We start from the raw sequence: 22,379 nt of genomic DNA on the forward strand, positions 1-22,379 counted from the left end.
TCTCAAATGCACTGAGACTGCTGTATCAATGTGAGAGCTTTAGCTATTCAAAATCTTAAAATGTGAGGATGCACTTTCTACACATTTGCATGCACACATGATTCACAGGAAAAGCCAGCGGCCTGTTTGGCCTCCGAAAACCTTAACTAGTAATTGAATCTGGGTGTCAGCATGACCAAATCCTACTTGACACCTCCCTTCCTCCTCTCCTCCCGTCTTCTCTCTCCCTCTCCGATCCATCTGATGACTCTGGCAATCTGCGTGTCATGTACAATTAAGTGGATCTGGAGATGTAGAGAGGGAGATGAAATTTAAAGTGCTGTAGAAATTAGAAGTGATGAAGTACGGTGGTGTGTGCCGATGGGATCCCCAGTGGTTAGAGCTCTGACACACTGTAGAGGTGACAGGTTTCCTCTGATCAGGGCTGCACACGTGGCAGAGCAGGGTTGTCATAGTAATAATAATAATAATAAGTGTATAATAAAAAAAAATGTATACATACTCATAACATTTGCATTTCCAGTGTTTATAATAGTGGCTCATTGGGTTGCATGTTTTTGTGTGGGTTGCTACTCATTGTGTATACAGTAATATTTCATTCGCAGCACATTTCTGTATCTCACTGATGGTTGCTTTTGGCTTTTTTTTGGCATCATTTACATTTTTTTTCATGCCAAAATTCAAAAAATGTGTTCATATTTGTGAAAATGTTTTAACCATTTGTTTTCAAGATGCAGTGCATGTACAGGCCATCCTTTTCTTGCTGCCTGTTTCCTAATGTGATAATAATAATTTAAAGGAGTCGAATTCTGGAGTCTAAAACACAACATATGCTATCCATTCAGGCAGCTCATTCCCAAACATAGTTAGTTGTCAGTTTTTCTTTTAATGAGCAAAATTTCTGACTTGCTAGTCTATATTTTCTTCTTTCATTAAATCATGTGTATGGAGAATGAAAGTAAGCAGTGATAGATTCAAGTGATAGATACTTTATTAATTATAAAGAGAATTTAGGCATTCAGTAGCTTGTTAAACACAGTGCATCACACAGGAGATAAACAGCAAATAGACTGGCTCTTATACAGTGCTTTTCTGCTCTATTTGAGCACTCGGAGCACTTATACAAAATGCCTCATTCACCTATTCACACAAGCACTTTCTAAGCCCAAGTGCTCTGTATCTAACATTCACACTCTGATGAATGCATCAGACTTGAGGTTCACATTTTTCTTGCACAAATATGTTGGCTGGCACGCAGATTGGAGCAGCCAGGAAGGAAACCACAAACTTTCTGATTAGCAGATGACCTGCTCAACCTCTTGACCTACAGCCACCCCAAAAATCGTCCTGATGTCTGATTCAAGCAAGCGTTCTTCTAACTGGGTCTTTCTCATGAACAGGTTTGTACAGCTGGGCGGAGCTTCTGTGCTTAAGGCTAGAGGAGTGTGCTTGAGATGACCATATTAGGAATATCCTCTCTTACCAACAGTCAGAAACTGTCTGAGCTTTTGGCTCTCAGGGATTATTTGTACATGGGATGATTTCATTGTAAAACTAATAGTATATTTACGACAAAAAGAAAGGGAAAATCTAATCAAACTGCTTGTCAACTGTAAATTGTAAGAGCATACGCCTTTGTATTTTTGATTCATGTTGGATTATATATCAGTTTGTTTGATTCATACTGATTGGGATTTGTTTCGATCTACTTACAAATTGCATTTTTCTTAAGACTAATTACATGCCATTAATGGTGCAACCAATAAACAAGCACGTCAGAAAACTAAGTTGCGATCTTTTTTTCTCTGCACACACGCAGACCCAATCCTCTCAGAGCCCACGTCTTTCCCTCAGTGATAAATGTCAGCCTCCCTCCTCCTGAACAGATATCGATGGTTATTTGGGCTTATTTCTCCAATCTGTTGTTCACCTCAGAACGGAGATGGAATCCATTTCTGCCTGGTTGGCAGCGAGGGTGACTGTAGGACAAAGTAATTTGGCTGGCTGGCACCCTCTAGAATCTCTCTGTCTGAGCTGCTGAGCTATCTCAGCCCTATTTCCAAAGTTTACCTCACACAAACAAGCGCTCACAAAAACCCCTCAGATCTCTTCTCAAATACGCATAAACTGGTCTAAGGCTGAAGGAAACAAAGTGCAGACATTTGGAGAAGTAGTTAAGTTTGATCTGGCTTTTGCAAACAATCTGAGCAGGTATAACAAAACAAAAAGGACATATAATACAAACATTTTATTATTTATCTGCCATTTCAATTTAAAAGTATATATCAAACTCTAAACATTTCATTCTTTCAATAAAGCATGTGATTTATTTTTTTTGCAGGACAAAGAAGAACTCTATAATCAGTTGCTTGTTGGGGGCTGTAGTGTCCAAAAGGGAACCCAGCTGTAGCAACAGAGTGGACCCAGTGGGTCGAGAAATAAAAATATGTGTCATTCCAAAAACTGCAAAAAAAACCCCCAACAAACATTTCAAGCCATGTCCAAAACCAAGCACCAACCTCTCTTCAAGTACCACACAGGCATGTTGGAGTCAGGGTGAAAAAGAGTTTCAAGTGTAAGTTGAATTGAATTAATTTATTTTACATGAAATATTTATGGACCCCTAGCCTTCAGATTTTTACAGAAAAGAGAGGGATTTTCCAAAGAATGGAAATCCAATTTGCCACAGAATCCTGGGTCACACAGGGATGACACACTATGTATATTGGTAATCTAGCAGTTACAAATATCCCATAAATTTGTCCATACAGTTTAGCAAAAGCTACATAGACTCACTAAAGAAATGGTTTAGGTAAAAGGCAAAGAAGTTACTTCAATTAAGCCTGGCCAACAACGCCGTACCAAAAATGACATATCAATAAAACATAGATAATCACAGTAACGATTTGCATTGTAAACATGTTAAATTAATGTTGGAAGGCTGCTATTTGGCAGTGGAGGGACAAAAGTGTATTTGGATAAAAGGTGGAGTGTGTTTCTCAGATCCCACACGCAAGATGTTTGGAATTAAACCTTAAAGGCATCAAGCACCATTGTTATTGTTCGGGTGTTTCATTTGTAAAGGCAAAAAATGCAGATTTCACGAGTCAAGGTCTAACAGTCCAACTCCAGCTCCCTAACTAGCAAGGCACTTTTTGATCTGGAAAAGTAAAAAACTAAAATAGAATGATTATTGTAAGAAAACAGGGAAGGAAGCTCTAGGAGAGGGGAAATTTAAAACTAGCTGAGCCTGCTGCGAGCGATTTAGCTCATTAATGTAACACTGGTGAAAAGTGAGAACAATTGTGCCATTTGACTGTGGTTTTTTGATTGACTGGCTCTACTTTTTCAACATTCACCTCCTGCTTTTCCCCTGAAAACATTATTTTGGTAAATCCAATCATCATCTGATTGTACTCATCTTATATTGAAATGAGGTCCATAAATGGAATATGATGGTGCCTTCAGGGGCTTGATTGGAATACTAGAATTTTTACTGGAGTGCACATATAAAATAAAGAAATGGTAAATATGTAGACAGTCAAGTTGAAACTGACGACTTTGTTCTGTGTCAGTGTAAAATGTGCAAGGGAGTGCAGACGGTCTCTGTGAGTGACGAGGTGTTTTGTTGAACTACTGTTGGGTGGACAGGTCAGACAAAGGCAGCTCTGAGGTCCACACACCTTCAGTGAATTCAAGAAAACTCTGTGTGTGAAGCACACTTCATCGAGCGTGCCGTTTCAAAGGTCGGTGGTGATGACTGGTGTTACGCCGTGGATGAGCAGCGTAGGGCCAAGGTCCTGAGTCAGCAGCTCCAGCTGGCGCAGGTAAGCAGTATAGCGGCGGGTGTCAGCTGGGGGGCGTGGCAAGTACAAGAAACGCACAGCGGGTTGGGGCCGGGACTGATCCAGGATCAGCTTGTTGACAGCTGAAAGGTAGTCATCTGACACACGTGTGGCGTTGCTTGGGAAGCTGTTGACGTAATCTTCTTCGTTCTCCTCATCCTCCTCCTCCTCAGGTTGCAGCTTCTTCTCTTCCGTAGTAGCATCCAGCTGTTTCTTCCCCCAGTTGCCTTGACGCTGCCAGTGTAGTGCCACCTGCTGATCCCAAGGCACGGGGTGGATCTGAGCCTTAATTCTCAACTCCTTAAGCAGCTGGCTGAGCTTCTCCTCCGGGCCCCTCACACTTCGGCCCTCCTCAACACACAGGAAGAGACGCAGTGTAGCTTTGCGCCAGTCCCGCACCATGTTAAGGATACATGCCAGCTGCAGCAGGAATAGACAGCAGGTATCCACATAGCTACAGCTGTCTGGGCGTAGGAGGTTGACTGGCCAGACATCCACATACACAGCTCTCTTCCCGGGAGTGCAGGAGGGAGGTGAGAGAACCTGGGCTCTGTCAAAGTTGTTGAAGTATCGAGCTAGTACCACGTTCTTGAGCATCTTCATGGCATCAGCAATGATAGCTACATACTCCTGGGACCCTAGAACCTTTCCGTCTCCAAATTCACCATAGTCCAGTCTGTTACTAGAGCCCCGCAGGGATACAAAGTGGAAGAGAGGAGGTTGCTCTGGCTCGTGAGAAGGACCTGAGGGATCTGTGGACTGAGTGCTCGACATTGATGGATCAATCAGTTTGTCTTTTGGAAGACAGTCATCATAGAAACCCAGGACAAGGGTGTTAGGACGCATCCCACCTGGGAAGAGGAAAGGCAAAAATTATTTCTTTTATTACCATCATTCATTTCCTATAATGTTGAGAGTGGAAGACTTAGAATGATTCACAATATGTCCGTTACATGGCCTGGACTGAAAGTGAGCAAAAGAGCAACCGATGGCTAAAGAAAATTTTTAAAAGACCTTATGAAAGCCTGGAGAACTATTACTTAAGACAACTTGAACAAAATAACAAGAAAATCTGGCTCCTTGGAAGCAAAATATATAGAACTAGTGAGTAACTCAAGACTTTTGCGCAGTACTGTATGTTTTGTGGCTCTGTAAAGACCTTTTTGATCAAATGTGACTCTTTTGATATGCTGCCAGTCCTTGCCCTTGGGGCGGGATTAGGGTTATGGTGCATTTCAGGCATGTTAAATAAACACATTTACATAGAAACTACAAGAAGTTAAAATCAAGTGCATTTTGGGCACATAGATAAAAAGTGCAAATAGCAGTTTGGATATCGCAGCTCAATAACCGACACAGCATATCATCTTAGAGTGTTAACGTGTCTGCTTCTGGATGTTTGGGCAGTTTAGTTCAATACTTGAAACTTTGAGTAAACATAGTAACCAAACCACTGGTTGAAGAGCAGGAACTATTTTTTGACAGTCTAAATAATAATATAATATAATGTAAATGTAAAAACATTCATTAGGCATTGGCTTTAATCAAAATGTAAGTACGTGGAAGGAACAAAAATCATATTAGTATATTGATACTTGCCTTTGAATTTAATAACAAATAAGGACAATGTGCGTTATTAATAGGGGTACTGACCAAGTCCTGAAATGAAGAGGAGATGTTGGACACCATGACGTACAGAATCAGCTAAGGTCAGGTTGACAAAGGCTTTGATATTTAGATGGTCCACCAGGGACAACCAGGACTCATATTGGGCCTGCAGAGGGTCAGACGGCAAAGTGTCTGGAAAAAAAACCATAAAGTTGAATTGCACTAGAAATACATCTGACAGTTGAACAGAAGTGTGCTAAGATTCAGAGAATGAGAAGGAAATGGACCCAGAAGCAGGAAAGCCAAAAAGTAAAAGGAGGGAGTGGAGAAGTGAGTTGACAGAGCTGGAATTAGAGGCAGAGCGTGAGTGAGATGCAAGAGAGCATGCTGAGATATGGAGGAGAGGGAAGAAACAGAAAGATGCAAGCGCAAATGACAGTGTAGACAGACTTGGATAAAGAATGAAAGATACAGGGAAGCACAAACAGGCGAGCAGGTGATCAGTCATCCCAAAAAAAAGCATCAGCATGTATGTAGAGGGCCATCCAGAGGCCACGTCTACAGGCGTCCTGTGGTTGTTTGAACTGTGCTAGAAGCTGCCATGTATTCCATTCAGCTTTAAGGCAAACAGCTGCTGCACAATTGTAAGCATAAATGGGTAGACTCAAAATAGATTAGCAGGGCAATGTGCAAATCCTCAACAACAAACTCCACTTCAGTGTAATTATGTGAATGAATAGCTCGCTCATATTTCTCAAGACCAAGTGGCTCGTCAAGTGAGAGAAGGGCCCTTCAGCGGCTAATGAACATATCATTTTTTTCCACTGTGAAACACAAAGGATTTGGACTGGGAGCACTCCATTCATGGCCAGTCCCGGTCTGCCATCATCTCCCCCACCCCTTTACACCCCACGGAAGACAAAGAAAAAGACAATCAATGACCTTGCCCCTTGAAAATCTGCAAGTGTGTAGAAAGGAGGTGCCTCCAGAGCTTTGTGCGTGCGATTACTTCCCTCGACAGCAGCAGATGAGGCGATGTCAAAGAGAACGGGTTAGCATTCTGAAGAGGTCCATTAAACAATGAACCGCTCAGTCTGGAACTTTGGACTGCATTGCCAACATAGAGGCGCATTTCTCACTCATATACTTTCCATATTTGGCCATTTTAAACTGAACCAAAATGAAAGGACTTTAGTGATAGTGGTATATTTGATATATTTTATAGCAATACAGTTGAAGTTCTCAGGGAAAGAAGATTTTTTTGTTGCCTCTGCTGCTTTTAAATATCATAATCATGTTAAAATCCTCCAAAAACAATATCTTCTCAGCATCCCATATTTATTTTGCTCATAATTAATAGTCTCTCTCTCACACTGAGTGGGTGTACATGAGAAATGGTGCAGAAGTAAGCCTTCGAATCCTCCTAATGCAAAAGTCACTGGAGAAGAAGCTGATTAAATAAACGAAAAAAGTTTCTCGAGGTTTAAATCGAACTTTGGTGTTCTTACTAAGGTCTCCGAGCTGGACGTGTCCCAGCACGTACAGGCCGCTCTTCTTGATGTCGTTGATGAAGGTGATGAGGCCCACGCTACTGCGAGGGTTGGAAACCATGAGCAGGATCTGAGGTCTCCAGAATTTGACGTGGTCCTTCCTCACGTCCAGCATTAGCAAATACTTACGCACCTAAAGGTTGAAGAGAGACATGTAAGCAGAGCTGTTGGAGAATCTGTGCGTTTTTAACCCCATAAACTCCTACTTCACTAAACCTGCATTCCACAGAAGCCTCTAGTTTGACTTTCACTAAATCTGAGTTGTATCTGCAGCTGTCTCATGCTCAAGTCCATTTGAGTCCCACCAAAATAAATATCCAGATGTGACTGAACTTGCAATGACCTAAATTTTAGTTTTTTCACTTAATGTTAATTTCCATAATATTTGATATTGTGCAGGGGAAAAAAAACAACACTTCAAGCTGAAATTGCCAATATACAGTGGGGCAAAAAAGTATTTAGTCAGCCACCGATTGTGCAAGTTTCCCCACTTAAAATGATGACAGAGGTCAGTAATTTGCACCAGAGGTACACTTCAACTGTGAGAGACAGAATGTGAAAAAAAAAATCCATGAATTCACATGGTAGGATTTGTAAAGAATTTATTCGTAAATCAGGGTGGAAAATAAGTATTTGGTCAATAACAAAAATACAACTCAATACTTTGTAACATAACCTTTGTTGGCAATAACAGAGGTCAAACGTTTACTATAGGTCTTTACCAGGTTTGCACACACAGTAGCTGGTATTTTGGCCCATTCCTCCATGCAGATCTTCTCGAGAGCAGTGATGTTTTGGGGCTGTCGCCGAGCAACACGGACTTTCAACTCCCGCCACAGATTTTCTATGGGGTTGAGGTCTGGAGACTGGCTAGGCCACTCCAGGACTTTCAAATGCTTCTTACGGAGCCACTCCTTTGTTGCCCGGGCGGTGTGTTTTGGATCATTGTCATGTTGGAAGACCCAGCCTCGTTTCATCTTCAAAGTTCTCACTGATGGAAGGAGGTTTTGGCTCAAAATCTCACGATACATGGCCCCATTCATTCTGTCCTTAACACGGATCAGTCGTCCTGTCCCCTTGGCAGAAAAACAGCCCCATAGCATGATGTTTCCACCCCCATGCTTCACAGTAGGTATGGTGTTCTTGGGATGCAACTCAGTATTCTTCGTCCTCCAAACACGACGAGTTGAGTTTATACCAAAAAGTTCTACTTTGGTTTCATCTGACCACATGACATTCTCCCAATCCTCTGCTGTATCATCCATGTGCTCTCTGGCAAACTTCAGACGGGCCTGGACATGCACTGGCTTCAGCAGCGGAACACGTCTGGCACTGCGGGATTTGATTCCCTGCCGTTGTAGTGTGTTACTGATGGTGGCCTTTGTTACTTTGGTCCCAGCTCTCTGCAGGTCATTCACCAGGTCCCTCCGTGTGGTTCTGGGATCTTTGCTCACCGTTCTCATGATCATTTTGACCCCACGGGATGAGATCTCGCATGGAGCCCCAGATCGAGGGAGATTATCAGTGGTCTTGTATGTCTTCCATTTGCTGATGATTGCTCCCACAGCTGATTTTTTCACACCAAGCTGCTTGCCTATTGTAGATTCACTCTTCCCAGTCTGGTGCAGGTCTACAATACTTTTCCTGGTGTCCTTCGAAAGCTCTTTGGTCTTGGCCATGGCGGAGTTTGGAGTCTGACTGTTTGAGGCTGTGGGCAGGTGTCTTTTATACAGATGATGAGTTCAAACAGGTGCCATTCATACAGGTAACGAGTGGGGGACAGAAAAGCTTCTTACAGAAGACGTTACAGGTCTGTGAGAGCCAGAGATTTTCCTTGTTTGAGGTGACCAAATACTTATTTTCCACCCTGATTTACGAATAAATTCTTTACAAATCCTACCATGTGGATTCATGGATTTTTTTTTCACATTCTGTCTCTCACAGTTGAAGTGTACCTCTGGTGCAAATTACTGACCTCTGTCAACATTTTAAGTGGGGGAACTTGCACAATCGGTGGCTGACTAAATACTTTTTTGCCCCACTGTATGTGTTTTGCTCACTTTTCTGTGTCTGTTTTTTTTGGCATCAAGGAAAATTGACTTTTATTGGTCCTGAGATTTAGCATGAGGTACATTAAGGAAGGTTTCAGAAACTATGAATTTCATTCCTCTACCATCTGTACAGGCAGTCATCTTTAGAAAGATTTTTTAGCAACTTCTTCAACAACAGAAGCCCGCTTTCTTCTAAAGCAGTGCTTCCCAAACCTTTTTTTACTGGGCCCCCCTTTGTTTTACAAGAAAAATATTCTCCCCCCCTTGCGCGCGCACACACGCACAAACACATCCTCCAACCACACACACCCATATTTTGCCCCATTGCAGTTTATTTCACACCTCAAACATTTAGTAAACAATTAAGCAAATACAAGTAATCTGCAGGTAGTAAGAAAATAAACTACTAACTCTTTTACGCTGCGTCTGCACGTGATTTTGAAAACGCAGCTGTTTCGTCCACATGTAAACAGCGTTTGGAATCACCGAAAACTGAGATTTTTTAAAACTCCTTTTTTGGGTTTATATGTGGACGAGGAATACGGAGTTCGTCACGCAACATTTTCCACGTCACGCTGTGCGCCACGTTATTGTTTACATGAGATGAATTGCAGAATGACAGATAGTCAGATTAACAGTATTTTGTCTCTATCTTCAGGTTTTATACGCTTACATACACACATGCAGTTACTGTCCCTCCATTTAGAATTCAGAGGCGTCACTGTGTAATTATTTTACATGTACTTGTTTTTTTCCTGTGTATTAATATTCAACATTGCTATCAATACATTTTTCAAAAAATGCCTGTGCAGGTGAAACCAAAGGGAAGATATGCTTCACCAGATTTTCTAGTCTTTGGCTTAGAATGAAGTTGGTTTGGAAACATATTCAGCGATGCGATGCTTCATCTCCTGCTTTGCGTTTGTGTGGGAGCCCCATGCTAGCAGTGTCCAAGCGTTGTTTTTTTTTCCCCTTTTCATGCTGCGCCCCCCCTGCAATGGGGCCCCACACTTTGGGAAGGTCTGTTCTACAGCTTGTAGCAGTGACCAGTGATGAAGTTCCCACAGGACCAGGGATCCCAGTTCAACTAAAGCCTGATCCACACATGTCCCTGTACCAGACACTGCCATGGTTTTGTTGCCATGGATGAGAGGTAGATAAAGTATTTATAGTGTATAGAATAAAGTACTCTATAAATGTATGGTGGAAGTGGTCTCTAAAACTAGAAAAAGGCTATATAACCACTAGTCCAGATCCATTCATTGAATAATAATAATAATAATGGATTGGATTTATATAGCGCTTTTCAAGGCACCCAAAGCGCTTTACAATGCCACTATTCATTCACTCACTGGTGGAGGCAAGCTACGGTTGTAGCCACAGCTGCCCTGGGGCAGACTGACAGAAGCGAGGCTGCCATATCGCGCCATCGGCCCCTCTGGCCAACACCAGTAGGCGGTAGGGTAAAGTGTCTTGCCCAAGGACACAATGACCAGGACAGAGAGTCCGGGGATCGAACCGGCAACCTTCTGGTTACAGATACGCTTCCCAACCCCCTGAGCCACGGCCGCCCAAGTATAGAATAGTCAGACATGTTAAGATGTTTATATGCATGTATAGATTAGAGATGGACCGATCCGATATTACGTATCGGTATCGGTCCGATACTGACCTAAATTACTGGATCGGATATCGGAGAAAAATAAAAAATGTAATCCGACCCATTAAATATCACGAAAGCACCTCACAAAACTTGCAACACGCCGTAACTCACCTCAGAACGTTAGCACGTCGGAGCAGTATGCATCACGTGATAGAGCGGCTGTGGCATGCGGGACCTGTCGGTGGTCTGGATAGCATTTGGAGCTTCGCTAGCAACCCGGCATTTCATCTCCGACAAAGTTATCCCCGAGAGAAGTAAAGCAAGTGTGTAAGTCCATCTCTGAATGTTTGTAAAGCATTCCTGCGTTAAGCTTAACAAGCGATATATGGAGCGACTTCCTCCTCTTGCTGCTACTTCAATCATGAAACTGCTTAATGATCAGCTGATCGGCTTTTCTGTCGCGAGTCCGTGTCTGTAGTTTGCTTTTGGCCCACTTTGCACCAGAAAGAGGAAACCAGCGGTTGAACAACAGCAGCACGTTTAAGCTTGATCAGCTGCTGTTAGAATTTATTTATTATTACTTTCTACACCAGGATCTTTTTCTACGTAGCTGACGCTGGTAACTGTGCAGGGGCGGATCTAGCAAAGTTTAGCCAGGGGGGCCGATAGGGCATTAACAGGGAAAAGGGGCACAAAGACATACTTTTCTTTCTTATTCTCATTTAAAATGTCGAGCTTTTAATAAATAATTATCTGACACCCAAAGTTTTAATTTGATGTAAAATGAATAGAAGTCAATTACTGTATATAGTAACTATTAAGTCTAATATATATACCCTAGTAAGCTATAGTACTTTTTCCTTTGGGAAGGTACCATCTGTGCAGTCTGCAATTCTGTTGAAGAAAGATGTTGAATCTATTTAATATTTCTTGAAAAACAATTGATTTCTGTGCATTTTTTTTTTCCACACTGCATCAAATTAAGGTTGATTACGTCGATTAAGCATCATGAGGTGGAGCATGAGGGGTGGTTCCCTATTTTTTATTTATTTATTTTTGTTGTTGCTGGGAGTTGGAACCCTATTAGTTAGGTTGCTTAATATTTACGCTAAGTACTCTTTAAAATACCAGAATAGGGAGGATGGTGTAGGTTTAAGTTTATTAGATTGATCAGTATTGCTGAACTATGAAATTTTTTTTTTGCATACAGGTATAACAGAATAGCTTTAGTGTAGTTGTTGTTTTAAACTTGAGTATGAACTTATACAAAATGCAGCAAGATATTTAAAAAACAGCTTTGTTGATTAAAAAACACTATATCGGATTCATATCGGTATCGGCAGATATCCAAATTTATGATATCGGTATCGGTATCGGACATAAAAAAGTGGTATCGTGCCATCTCTAGTATAGATGTGTGTCATTCAGACTGTTACTGTGAAAAATGTGCCCATGTGCTGCTGCTTATGAATGTACACTTAAATGCCAGAGTGTATTAGAATTATATATATTATATATATTATTATATTTTACAATGCAAGCAATCATGCAGCCATCATCAGGATTCACGTTGATAAAATTGGCTCAAGGTACCATTAAGGAAATGCAGCTGAGTAGAACCAAACATTAGGACTAAACAGCAATGATTAACGCTGACTACATATTGATCATTAACTCTGATGACATGTTAAAGCTGCATCCTACGCAGCCCAATTTATCTCTATGATAGAAAATGGTAATGGACAATTCCATGCTTTTCTTCAGACTTTTTGGAGTTTTGAGTGTTAAAACCAAGGAGCAATTTCAGGGCTGAAAAGGAAAATGTGACAAGACTGCTGTTCCTCTACTGACCAATTGGGGCTGGCTGAAAAAGCAAAGACATTCCAGTCACTGCCCAACTTCACAGCATTAAATAGAAATGATTACACTCTGATTAAAAAAAAGAAAGAAAGGAAGAAATATTTGGGTCTGTACAGATATCATCACCTTCAAAAAGTATAAGGTGGGTGAATTTTCTTTCTATGTATTTGGACACCAACAAAGCCTGAAGGAAGGACTGGTGTACTCTAATTATCTGACAAATATTATGGACTGGTATGCGGTACAACAAATGAAAAATGTTTGTGCTTCAGTTCTGGTGAGTGAAGTTATAGTATTTTATTATCTGTTACTTAACACTAATTAGCACATACACATCTATGTATTTTGAACCTGTCAAGGTTATGGATGCACCTAATAAACCAATCTTGCCAACATTAGTGGATAACTTAAAACTAGGGACGTGTGCGACCAGTTGACCACGCTATTGTCACTAGTCAGTACCAGACGTATTGGCATTTAATCCGATTGCTATCATTTTAATTGATGCTGAAATACTTTAAATTGTTGTGTTCTAAATGTTATGCAGCGATGTGCCACCAGATGGAGCATCACTGAGAAATGAGATTGCAGGGAAATGAGCGATTTCCAAAGGGTGGAGGGGCTCTCGAAAGAGGAATTCAATAATTCGAGAGAAGTTCAGAGCAGAGTTGCTGCTCCTCCACATTGAAAGGAGACAGCTGAGGCATAAGGTTAAGATGTTTTAGCCAGGGTTGGCCTACTGGGAGGAGGCCAGGGGCTAGCCGAGGACGAGCTGGAGAGATTACATCTATTCTTACATCTGGTCTGGGAATGCCTCGATGTTCCTCCAGATAAGCTGGAGTAGGGGACTGACAAGAGTGAGGTTTCGGCTTCTCTGCTTAGGCTGCTGCCCCCGTTACCCAACTCCAGATGGGTGAAGAAAACAGGTGGATGATTTATCATTTTGTTGTTTTAGACAGTAGTTGTCATGAATCTTTGAACAGCGTTCATAATGCACCACACTTTTCAGCCGCAGTTTATCAGTTTTTCGGATATTTTTAAAATACATGGACTTTTTTTATAGTAAAGAAATCGATTTAGGAACCAGGCACATCAACTAATTCATTTCAAAACCATACACAGAACATACATTACACCCTATAAGAGATTCCAGATGAAACTACAGGATACATATCACTGTCACATATGCAATGATTCGTCACCAGGCACGTTCTTACACATGTTATGAGACTGTCCAGTTATATCCAATTTTTGGGTCTTTGTGAACTCTGTGTTATCTGAGGTGCTGGAAGTTTTTTTATATCCCCAATCCTGGTCTTTGTCTCCTCAATGATACCTCTGAAATCTCCTTAAAACAAATACAATGCAAAATGTTGTTCGCCGGATTCACATCCGCAAAGAAGAAAATTACAAAGCAATAGTTCAGTCCTGACATTTGTATGGAATCATTCTGGATACGATGTCTTATCCGTATCATTAATCTTGAACATACCACAGCAAAATTAAATAAAGCTCGACCCACGACTGTCGAAGCTTGGAAAATCTTCTCATCCAAAGTTATCTCCTGGAAGAGGCAAGAACTGGTTGTAACTGTGTGTTTTTGTGTTTTTTCTTTCCTGTCCCCATGCCTTGTGACCAATGTTTGCTTTGCTACTGCAGTTTACAGTCGTGCTGTATATGTCTGTACACCCCCAACCCTGTTGTAAATCAATAAAATGTTGATCACAAAAAAAAAAGAAATCAATTTAATATCATATTTCACAAAGAGACTGTTTGTTTGAAATACGACGTGCAATGTTGATAATGTGTGACGCGAGGTGCCGCTCAGTTAAGCAGTATGATTCATTACTGAAGAATGTGATTAATGGCTTCAAATGCCTTTGTTTAGATTGATTTTGACATTTTCCATTAATCGATTCACAAATTCAGCTTGATATAATAATAATGGATTGCATTTATATAGCGCTTTGCAAGGCACCCAAAGTGCTTTACAATTCCACTATTCATTCACTCTCACATTCATACACTGGCGGAAGCAAGCTACAGTTGTAGCCACAGCTGCCCTGGGGCAGACGGACAGAAGCGAGGCTGCCATATTGCAGCCCCTCTGAGAGCCCGGGGATCGAACCGACGACCTTCCGGTTACAGAGGCGCTTCCCAACCCCCTGACCCACGGTCGCCCATATCTGAGTGTTATTTAGTTTTAGACTAGTCGGTTAGTAATTTTTTTCCCCGTTTAGTCAGCTGCCAGGAACATCTCTATTTAGCACACCACCCTCTGGTCCAAATATTCTGGCTCCAAAAAACGGACATGGCAACAGCGACTGCTGCTATTGTAGAAGTTTCAAAATGCCAATCGATGGCATAACAGTAGCTTTTATTTGCAGTCTATGGTTAAAATTGGTGTTCCTGGTATAAAAGGAAAGTTGGGGAGGAAAAAAATAGTTTGAAAACCTTTAAATACATTCAGACACTTGCAGGGTGACTATAAAACAGACAAATGGAAAACTTCACTTGAGAATATCCTAAAATAGTTAAAATGGCTTCCACTTAAAAGTACTTTCAGGGTGTGCTTCATTTTATGGACTATAATCACTCTTGTGCTGCAGCTGGAGTTTAGCCTGAAAAGGCCTCGAAAAAGCCTCTGACAATAACGACTGTCTTAACAATCCAAGTTCAGCTCAAGCTGCTGAGTTTATGTTTGTGTGTACATGACTATCAATCAAAACTTGAGGATGCAACCAGCATTATTATATCATGATTGTCACACTTGTTTTCGTTTTTTTGCTGTAAAACACACACACACACACAAAACATGGTCCCAGAGGCAGCGTCCAACTGCCTCCACTCATCTAATCATCTGTCTTCCTTTATCTCTCCATTTTCCCATCTTCTCATCCATCAGACTATCATCATTTCACTGTCGCTTCGGTCTCATCCATCACTTAGTTTCTCAATCACTCAACCCCACTCCCTCCTTATATTCCTGCTTCCTTCTTTCTTTTCCCATGATACCATCAGGCTTTGGTGCCTCAGTTTGTCTTTTTCTCCTCTCACTTTCTTTCCTAAACTCTGTTGTCAGCTGCTTGTTATCTCCAATTGAGATTTTTTTGTTGCTGTTGCTGTCGTTGTAGAATGCTGTGTTTTGTTTTTGTTGCTTTGCTTCAATGTCACCCAGCTGGCAGACCGCCACACTGGTTACTACTCGAGGGTGCAGGAGCATTGGACAAGTGTATGCATGAGCTCAGTAAATGTGCATGTATGGTCTCCTCTGCTGAGCCCATCAGTATAATCATTTGCGCTCTTTGCCTGGGGAGGTTTGAAAGCTCGGAGGGCCAAGCTGAGGCTCATTTGTGAAATGAGTATTCAAAGGGTTTATGACTTACATTTTAGATATTTGGAAATAAGTGCGGATGCACTGATATAAGTACCTCGTTGTTTGCCAGCAGCCTATTGGCATTAAAGATGACATTCGCAATGGCAATGTTTATCTAGAGTGTCAAATCAATTTTGCGCTGGATAAATATTCAAACACATTGTGATTTAACAGGTCACTTAATTTTATAATGACATAACAAAACAACAACAAAAACACTGGAATTCTAACTGACTGTCAGCCAAGCTGTTTTTAAAAATATGAATTACAGCCAAAGACTGTAAACAAAAAGTGGATGTAGTTGCCAGATCTGAAAAGTGATGCAATATCATTCCCTAATGGCCAGCCCCCATGTGGGATTTGAAGATGTCTAAGATTTCTAGTAGCTTCACCTGTGGGATGAAAATCCTTTGTCACCTCGTTTGAGTTATTGTGTTCAGAGTTTTAGAAAATTTGACCTCTAACTTTAACCTTGAAGTTGAAGTCACTGAGATTAATGTACCTATGGTACTAATTTGAAAATCGTACACCACCTGGTTCTCAAATTATCACACTGATGAACTCTGGTGTCAACGGCAACAGCCCGCCCATCAGCCTTTTACAGCTGAGGGGTAAAAAGCTATGGTAGCTATTATATGGATTAAAAACTATAACAAAGGACTTTACATAATTATTATAATAATAACTACACATAGATTGAGTGTTTAATAATGGAATAGAGATTCATAGATTGACTGATGATATGTTAAAATACATTTTAAATATTATTCAACTACTGACAAAGCAGTAATATGACTGACCAGCTAAGTGCAGGTTTAAATAAACCAGTCTTCAGCCCTCATCCGTACCTATCACCACCATTCTGGTAAACAGAGCTATCAAGGGTGGCCAATTGAATTACTTGAGAGTAGCTGCTGCCTCAGTGTTGTGTCTTGTGTAAGAGAAACTGCAGAAGTGGGAGGAGATGATACTAGAAGAAAATGGGAAAAGGGGGTGGTGAGGATTTGGAGGAAAAGTGCAATAAGTTAAGTGGTTGTAATCATGTTCTGCCTCCTGACAAGCGAGTGGCAAACCCAGACACCCTCTCTGCAGCCTTGGCAATGACTCCCCCACTCGGCTGTGGGCCGTCCTGGCAACGGTGAGCTGTCTCCTTGAGAGCAACAGGCTGGCCCGCTAGAGGACATGAAGAGCTGGATGATGTAAAGCTCTGTTTGTGTGTATCAGTGTCATAAATGTAAAGAGCTTTGCGGGGGAATAGATGTAGGTGTGTGTGTGTGTCTGCTAAGCCTGATATAAAGGTGACAGATAGCTGCTGTAGGGATGACAAGGCGGCATGAGTGAGAAAAGAGAGAGGGGAAAATGTGTGTGTTTGTCTGCTAAATGCAAAATCATTGGCTGAGGAGAGGCAGCGGAGAACTGTCTGTGTTTGTATTCGTTTGTGTGTCTCTATAAACCTGATAGAATGGTTGCTTGGCAGAGGTACGGGCTCTTGTAAAGCTGAGGGGATGAGATTTTAGTTGCTATAGTAATGACAAGGCAATACTGAGTGTGTGTTTGTGTGTGTGTGTCAGACCTGGTGGAAAATGAGAGCCTGGCTGATGTAGCCCCAGCTGGAGGTGGGACTGAGGTAGTGAATCAGCAGAAGCAGCAGGAGCATGAAGGCGATGCTGGCCGAGGCGTAGATGGCATTGATGAGGAACATCATGATGGCGCAACCGATGATGCCCAATATGCATGTGTGCCAGGTGAAATAACGAAAGGTGGGCCTGGGGAGAAAACAAGGGTGGTGAAGAGAGCACCACATTAGAATATTAGCCACCCCCCCACCAGCCCTCCAGAAAAACAGACTGCAAACCTCTGAAGTCATTCAATACTGGAGGGATATTTGTGCTTTTTTTAAAAAATTGTTTTCTAACTTAATACTCATTACTATTTTCTTACTAACTAAATGGTTTTGACTCTTCTAATATTCTAAAGATGAGATATTGCTTTGCTTTCAAATCAAGCCTTGAGAAACGAGAGAAAAAACCCTGCAGGAAACAAACGCAGTTTAACTCTCTGCTCTATGCCTGTTTCTTTTTACTTGTTTCCCAAGTTCATTCAAAAGGAGACCAAGTGTGCTTGGTCTGCACTGAATGCATTCACATAATCTAAACTAAGTTCAGATGGTACTATAGGGTATAAGGTTTTTCTGAAATTACCAACCAAACAAATAAGTAGACACTTGTAAACCAACTATAGTAAACTGTTTCAGAGTATTTAAAGTTTAGTTGCATTGAAATAAAGGTGGGTGAGCTCTACAAAGTTCTGGCTGTGTAAGGGGTACAGATTTAAACTGCCAATCTCCCTTTCACAATAACTTCTATCAATAGCAGCAAAGCTTTGGTTTGGCTTTTTAAAAATGCAAATACGCTTCTACTGCAGAGCCCAGTGAAATTAGATGTATGAAAAAACAGACATTGCGAAGGCCTACTTTACACTTTAAAATTGACATTTTATAAACAAGGGCAACACAAACAGACCGTCTGAAATGTCTGTAAAATTCTGAATCCCACGTAATAAACAGCATGTTCCATTTGTGCGTCGCTGTTTGATTGGACTCCTTCAGAGGATACAGTCAGACAAACCTTTTGTTAGTGACCAGCTTCCATCGCACACCTCTGAAGAAAGATTTCCCAAAATGTCAGAATGTTCTTTAAAATGAGAAGGATTTAACAAACCACCAAGGAGTTTAGTGAAACAGCAGCTGCAATGGAATGAAGATTCTCCTAACATGGCTGTACATGTACTTGGGCTGAGAAAGATAACTAAGGGAAGGCCCTACTGAATAAGTAATGTCTGGCAGGAGCAAAGAATTACATTCTCAGCCAGAATAGTACTGCTCCCATTCTCCAGTCAATTTTTATTAGCAATTAGCAGTTGCTAATTTTAGAGTTAGCAACTGCTAACTGCTGATTTAATCAGACACCAACTATGCTTTTAATACTTAAATAAATACTTTAAAGGATGTCTAATCAGCCAATCACATGACAGCCAATGAATGCGTTTAGACACGTTCACATGATGAAGACAAGCTGCTGAAGTTCAAACCGAGCATCAGAATGGGGAAGAAAGGTGATTTGAGTCAGTATTTCAGAAACTGCTGATCTACTGGGGTTTTACCACATAGCCATGTCAAGATTTGTACAGAAAATGGTCTGAAAAATAGGAACTATCCAGTGAGCAGCAGTTGTCTGGGTGAAAATGTGTTGATACAAGAGGTCAGAGAAGAATGGTTAGACTGCTTCAAGCTGATAGGAAGGCAAAAGTAACTCAAATAACCACTCGTTACAACCAAGACATGCAGAAGAGCATCTCTGAATGCACAACATGTCAAACCTTGAGGCAGATGGGCTACAGCAGCAGAAGACCACGCCAGCTGTCACTCCTGTCAGCTAAGAACAGGAAACTGAGGCTATAATTCACACAGACTCATCAAAAAGTAGAGAACAATTATTTATTTATTCATTATTGTTATATACATATATATATATATTTTTTTCTACTTTCTTTTACCTCCTCAGTTATTTTACTTTTCTTTTCTTTTTTTCCGTCTCCATGCTTACAAGTCCACATATGCTAGTAATTGTTTACAATTGAATCTGTATAAGCATGCTGTGTTAAAAAAAAAGCAAAAAAAACAAAAACAAAGAGAGAACAGAACATTAAAAAAGTAATTTTTCATAAACAACAATAAAGAGTGGATCCATCCTTCCCTGTGTCAATGGTTCAGGCTGGTGGGATATTTTCATGGGACACTTTGGGCACCTTAGTATGAACTGAGCATCATTTAAATGTCACAGCCTACCTGAATGTTGTTGCTGCTGACCATCTCCATCTCTTTATGACCACAGTGTACCATCTTTTGATGGCTAGTTCCAGCAGAATATCACATTTTTATCATAAAGCTCAAATCATCTCAAACTTGAAAATAAGATCACTGTATTCAAATACACTCCACAGTGACCAAATGTCAATCCACAGGAGCACTTTTGGGATGTGGTGGACATCTGCCTGATCCAGTCATACCAAAATGATCCAAAATCTCTCAGGTGTGTCCAGTACCCTCTTGAATCTGTGTCATGATAAATTATGGGAGTTCTGAAAGCAAAAGGGGTTCAAACCTGCTACTGGCAAAGTGTAATGAAGAGTGTATATGCTGTGAAGTAAAATCTCAGGCCTCAGACTGCTTGATAATTGTTGTGATCTTCTGCTTTGCCTAGTGTATAGTTGTGCTACTTACCATGGATTCTTTAAGTATATATCGTATCAAAGAAGATAAAAACTGGGAAAGAGCCATCTGGAAACTGGACACATTTTTACCACTGCTAAGGGAATCTTTTATACAGCTGCTACGGCCATAAAAGAATTTAATTTGTCTGAGTTTCACTGGAGAATTTCAGTGACACGTGAATTCCCACTTGCTGAGACTTTTGTACTTTCACAGACATGAAATACATGAATGCTTACCAGTTGTTTGGAAAACACTAACATTTAAAGTATGAATTTTATAGAAATCAACTACACAAAATTTACAGGGAATAAATTGTGCTCCTTAGGGTTTATCACCAAGGTCTTTATGCAACTATCTTAGCTTTTGACATCATAACATTTTAATTTCTGCCTCTCATTACCTCGGTTCTGTGTTCCTACCTGATGCTCCAACAGCTTGAGATGCAAATTTCTTGAGGGCAATATACTATTATCTGTCCTTGATTATACTACCTTAATTAAGTCAGGTTAAATTACTTGGCTAAGTAAACCTCATAATGAAAAATCTTCAATCAATATCTATATTTTAGAAATTATGCCAACTTAATATCTGCCATAATTTTGCTAAAGTGTTTTTTAAAGGTTTTTTTTTTTAACCAAAAGTGATGTCTCACTCTCAATGTTAGACAAACCATAATTAAACATCAGAGTCATTCCCTAATGTGTGACTTCACAGCAGCATCAAAACTAATGTGGCGTTAATGCTGTGACAAGATCAATTAAAACAAACAGCACACATAGGCTGCTGCTGCTTACTGCTTTAGACCTTTCAGTGTTTGTGTGATCGGGCATAAATTCTTATATGAATGCATGAATGCATAAGGACACATTAGCTGGCTTCCATCCACAAATACTTGCATGAATTTTTGTACTAGTTTTAAGTGGAAATGAGTTGGAGGGTCATGGAGTTGGGAACTGCACAGAGGATGGAAATGCTCATATTTTTGGAGGAGCATGTAACTGACCTCGATTTCCCTGCAATAACTGAAGCTGTGCGGATAAACAGCCATTAAAATAGTCCCAGCTGTAATTACACAAAGCAACTCAAATGACCGGCGGGCTTCCTTCCTGGATTCACTTACAGATTTAGACTCTTTGTAAGAGACAGAAGCAACAACTGCTGAACACAACGATGCAGCGAAGTGCTAAAGTACGGAGAGAAGGGCAGGGGGGTGGGCCCACCAGAAAGCTAAATTAAAAGAGAAGACAAACACAGAGCTCAACTGAAAGAAGCAGCCATGAGGTAGTCATTAGTCTTTCTGTTGGTCAAGCTGTTAAAGGCAAAGGAGCAAAGCGAAATGTGTGCAAGTCTAAGATTAAAAACCTGAAAGTGAAATCTTTCAAAGCCAAAAATTGCTAAGGCAAAAATTTTCTTAGTACTGGCTCAATAATGACAGTTTTTAACTGTGTAACTGAGTCAGTAGATCCAGCCTATTTGCCAGAAATACTCGTGACTAAAACACTAGTAACATAAGCCCAATTTATGAGCGGGATTTACAACAGCCGACAAATGAAAATTTAAAAAGCAGAAGTAGAACAGATGGAAGAAACATCCTTCAGTTTTGTTCACCAGAAAGAACTTTGCAACTTCTCCGTTGGAAACACTCCAAACAGCTGATCCAGGGGTAGAGGGTAAGCGAGTAAATAAATAACTTGACATAACTAATTTTAGGGAAAGATGTTTATGGTTTTTGTCATGAGGTGCACATCAGGTTGGTGAGAACAGAAATAATGAAACGCTCAACGTCACACCAGCTGAGTTGCTGATGCAGTTTGTGGAGTTTATATGATTAACATAATTTGGGTTAATGATTAAAACTATAAAGTTATAGCTTGGAATAGAATAGAATAGAATAGAATAGAATAATCCTTTAATTGTCCCACAAGGGGAAATTTGGTATAAAAAAAGAAAAAAGGACTCTGTGTTGACACTGCCAGCTCGGAGTGGCGCCGGAAGAATCTTGGACTTGCTTAGTGTTGTATTATATTGGAAGTAATACTTACAGATTAACATATCAGGAATAATGGAATAAGTTTGTAGTTTAATTTCTTGTGCTTAAAATGTATACTTTTATTTTGATAGTCTGGCAGAGACAGGAAGTTAGGCGAGTTCAGAGTGGAGCCACACAGTTTTTTGACCTCTAAATCTCTGCATCCATTTTAACTGAACTTTGT

General features: G+C 40.7%; 1 protein-coding gene across 2 annotated transcripts in view; it reads right to left on the bottom strand.

Moving 5' to 3' along the window:
* Positions 1 to 969: 969 nt before the first annotated feature.
* Positions 970 to 22,379, bottom strand: part of zgc:153039 — an 81,790-nt gene continuing 60,380 nt past the window's right edge. Inside the window, exons 10-13 of one of the 2 annotated variants that reach the window (XM_004562847.4) lie at positions 17,467 to 17,659; positions 6,962 to 7,136; positions 5,499 to 5,645; positions 970 to 4,696 (exon numbers count right to left, since the gene is read on the bottom strand). In XM_004562847.4, coding sequence (XP_004562904.1) covers positions 3,741 to 4,696; positions 5,499 to 5,645; positions 6,962 to 7,136; positions 17,467 to 17,659 — 1,471 coding nt within the window. In that variant the 3' untranslated portion in view covers positions 970 to 3,740. Of the gene's footprint in view, positions 4,697 to 5,498; positions 5,646 to 6,961; positions 7,137 to 17,466; positions 17,660 to 19,271; positions 19,328 to 22,379 lie in introns of those variants that run through there. The other variant, XR_013101619.1, reaches the window with a different exon arrangement.

Source organism: Maylandia zebra, linkage group LG14, assembly GCF_041146795.1.
Source record: "Maylandia zebra isolate NMK-2024a linkage group LG14, Mzebra_GT3a, whole genome shotgun sequence".
Lineage (NCBI taxonomy): Eukaryota > Metazoa > Chordata > Actinopteri > Cichliformes > Cichlidae > Maylandia > Maylandia zebra.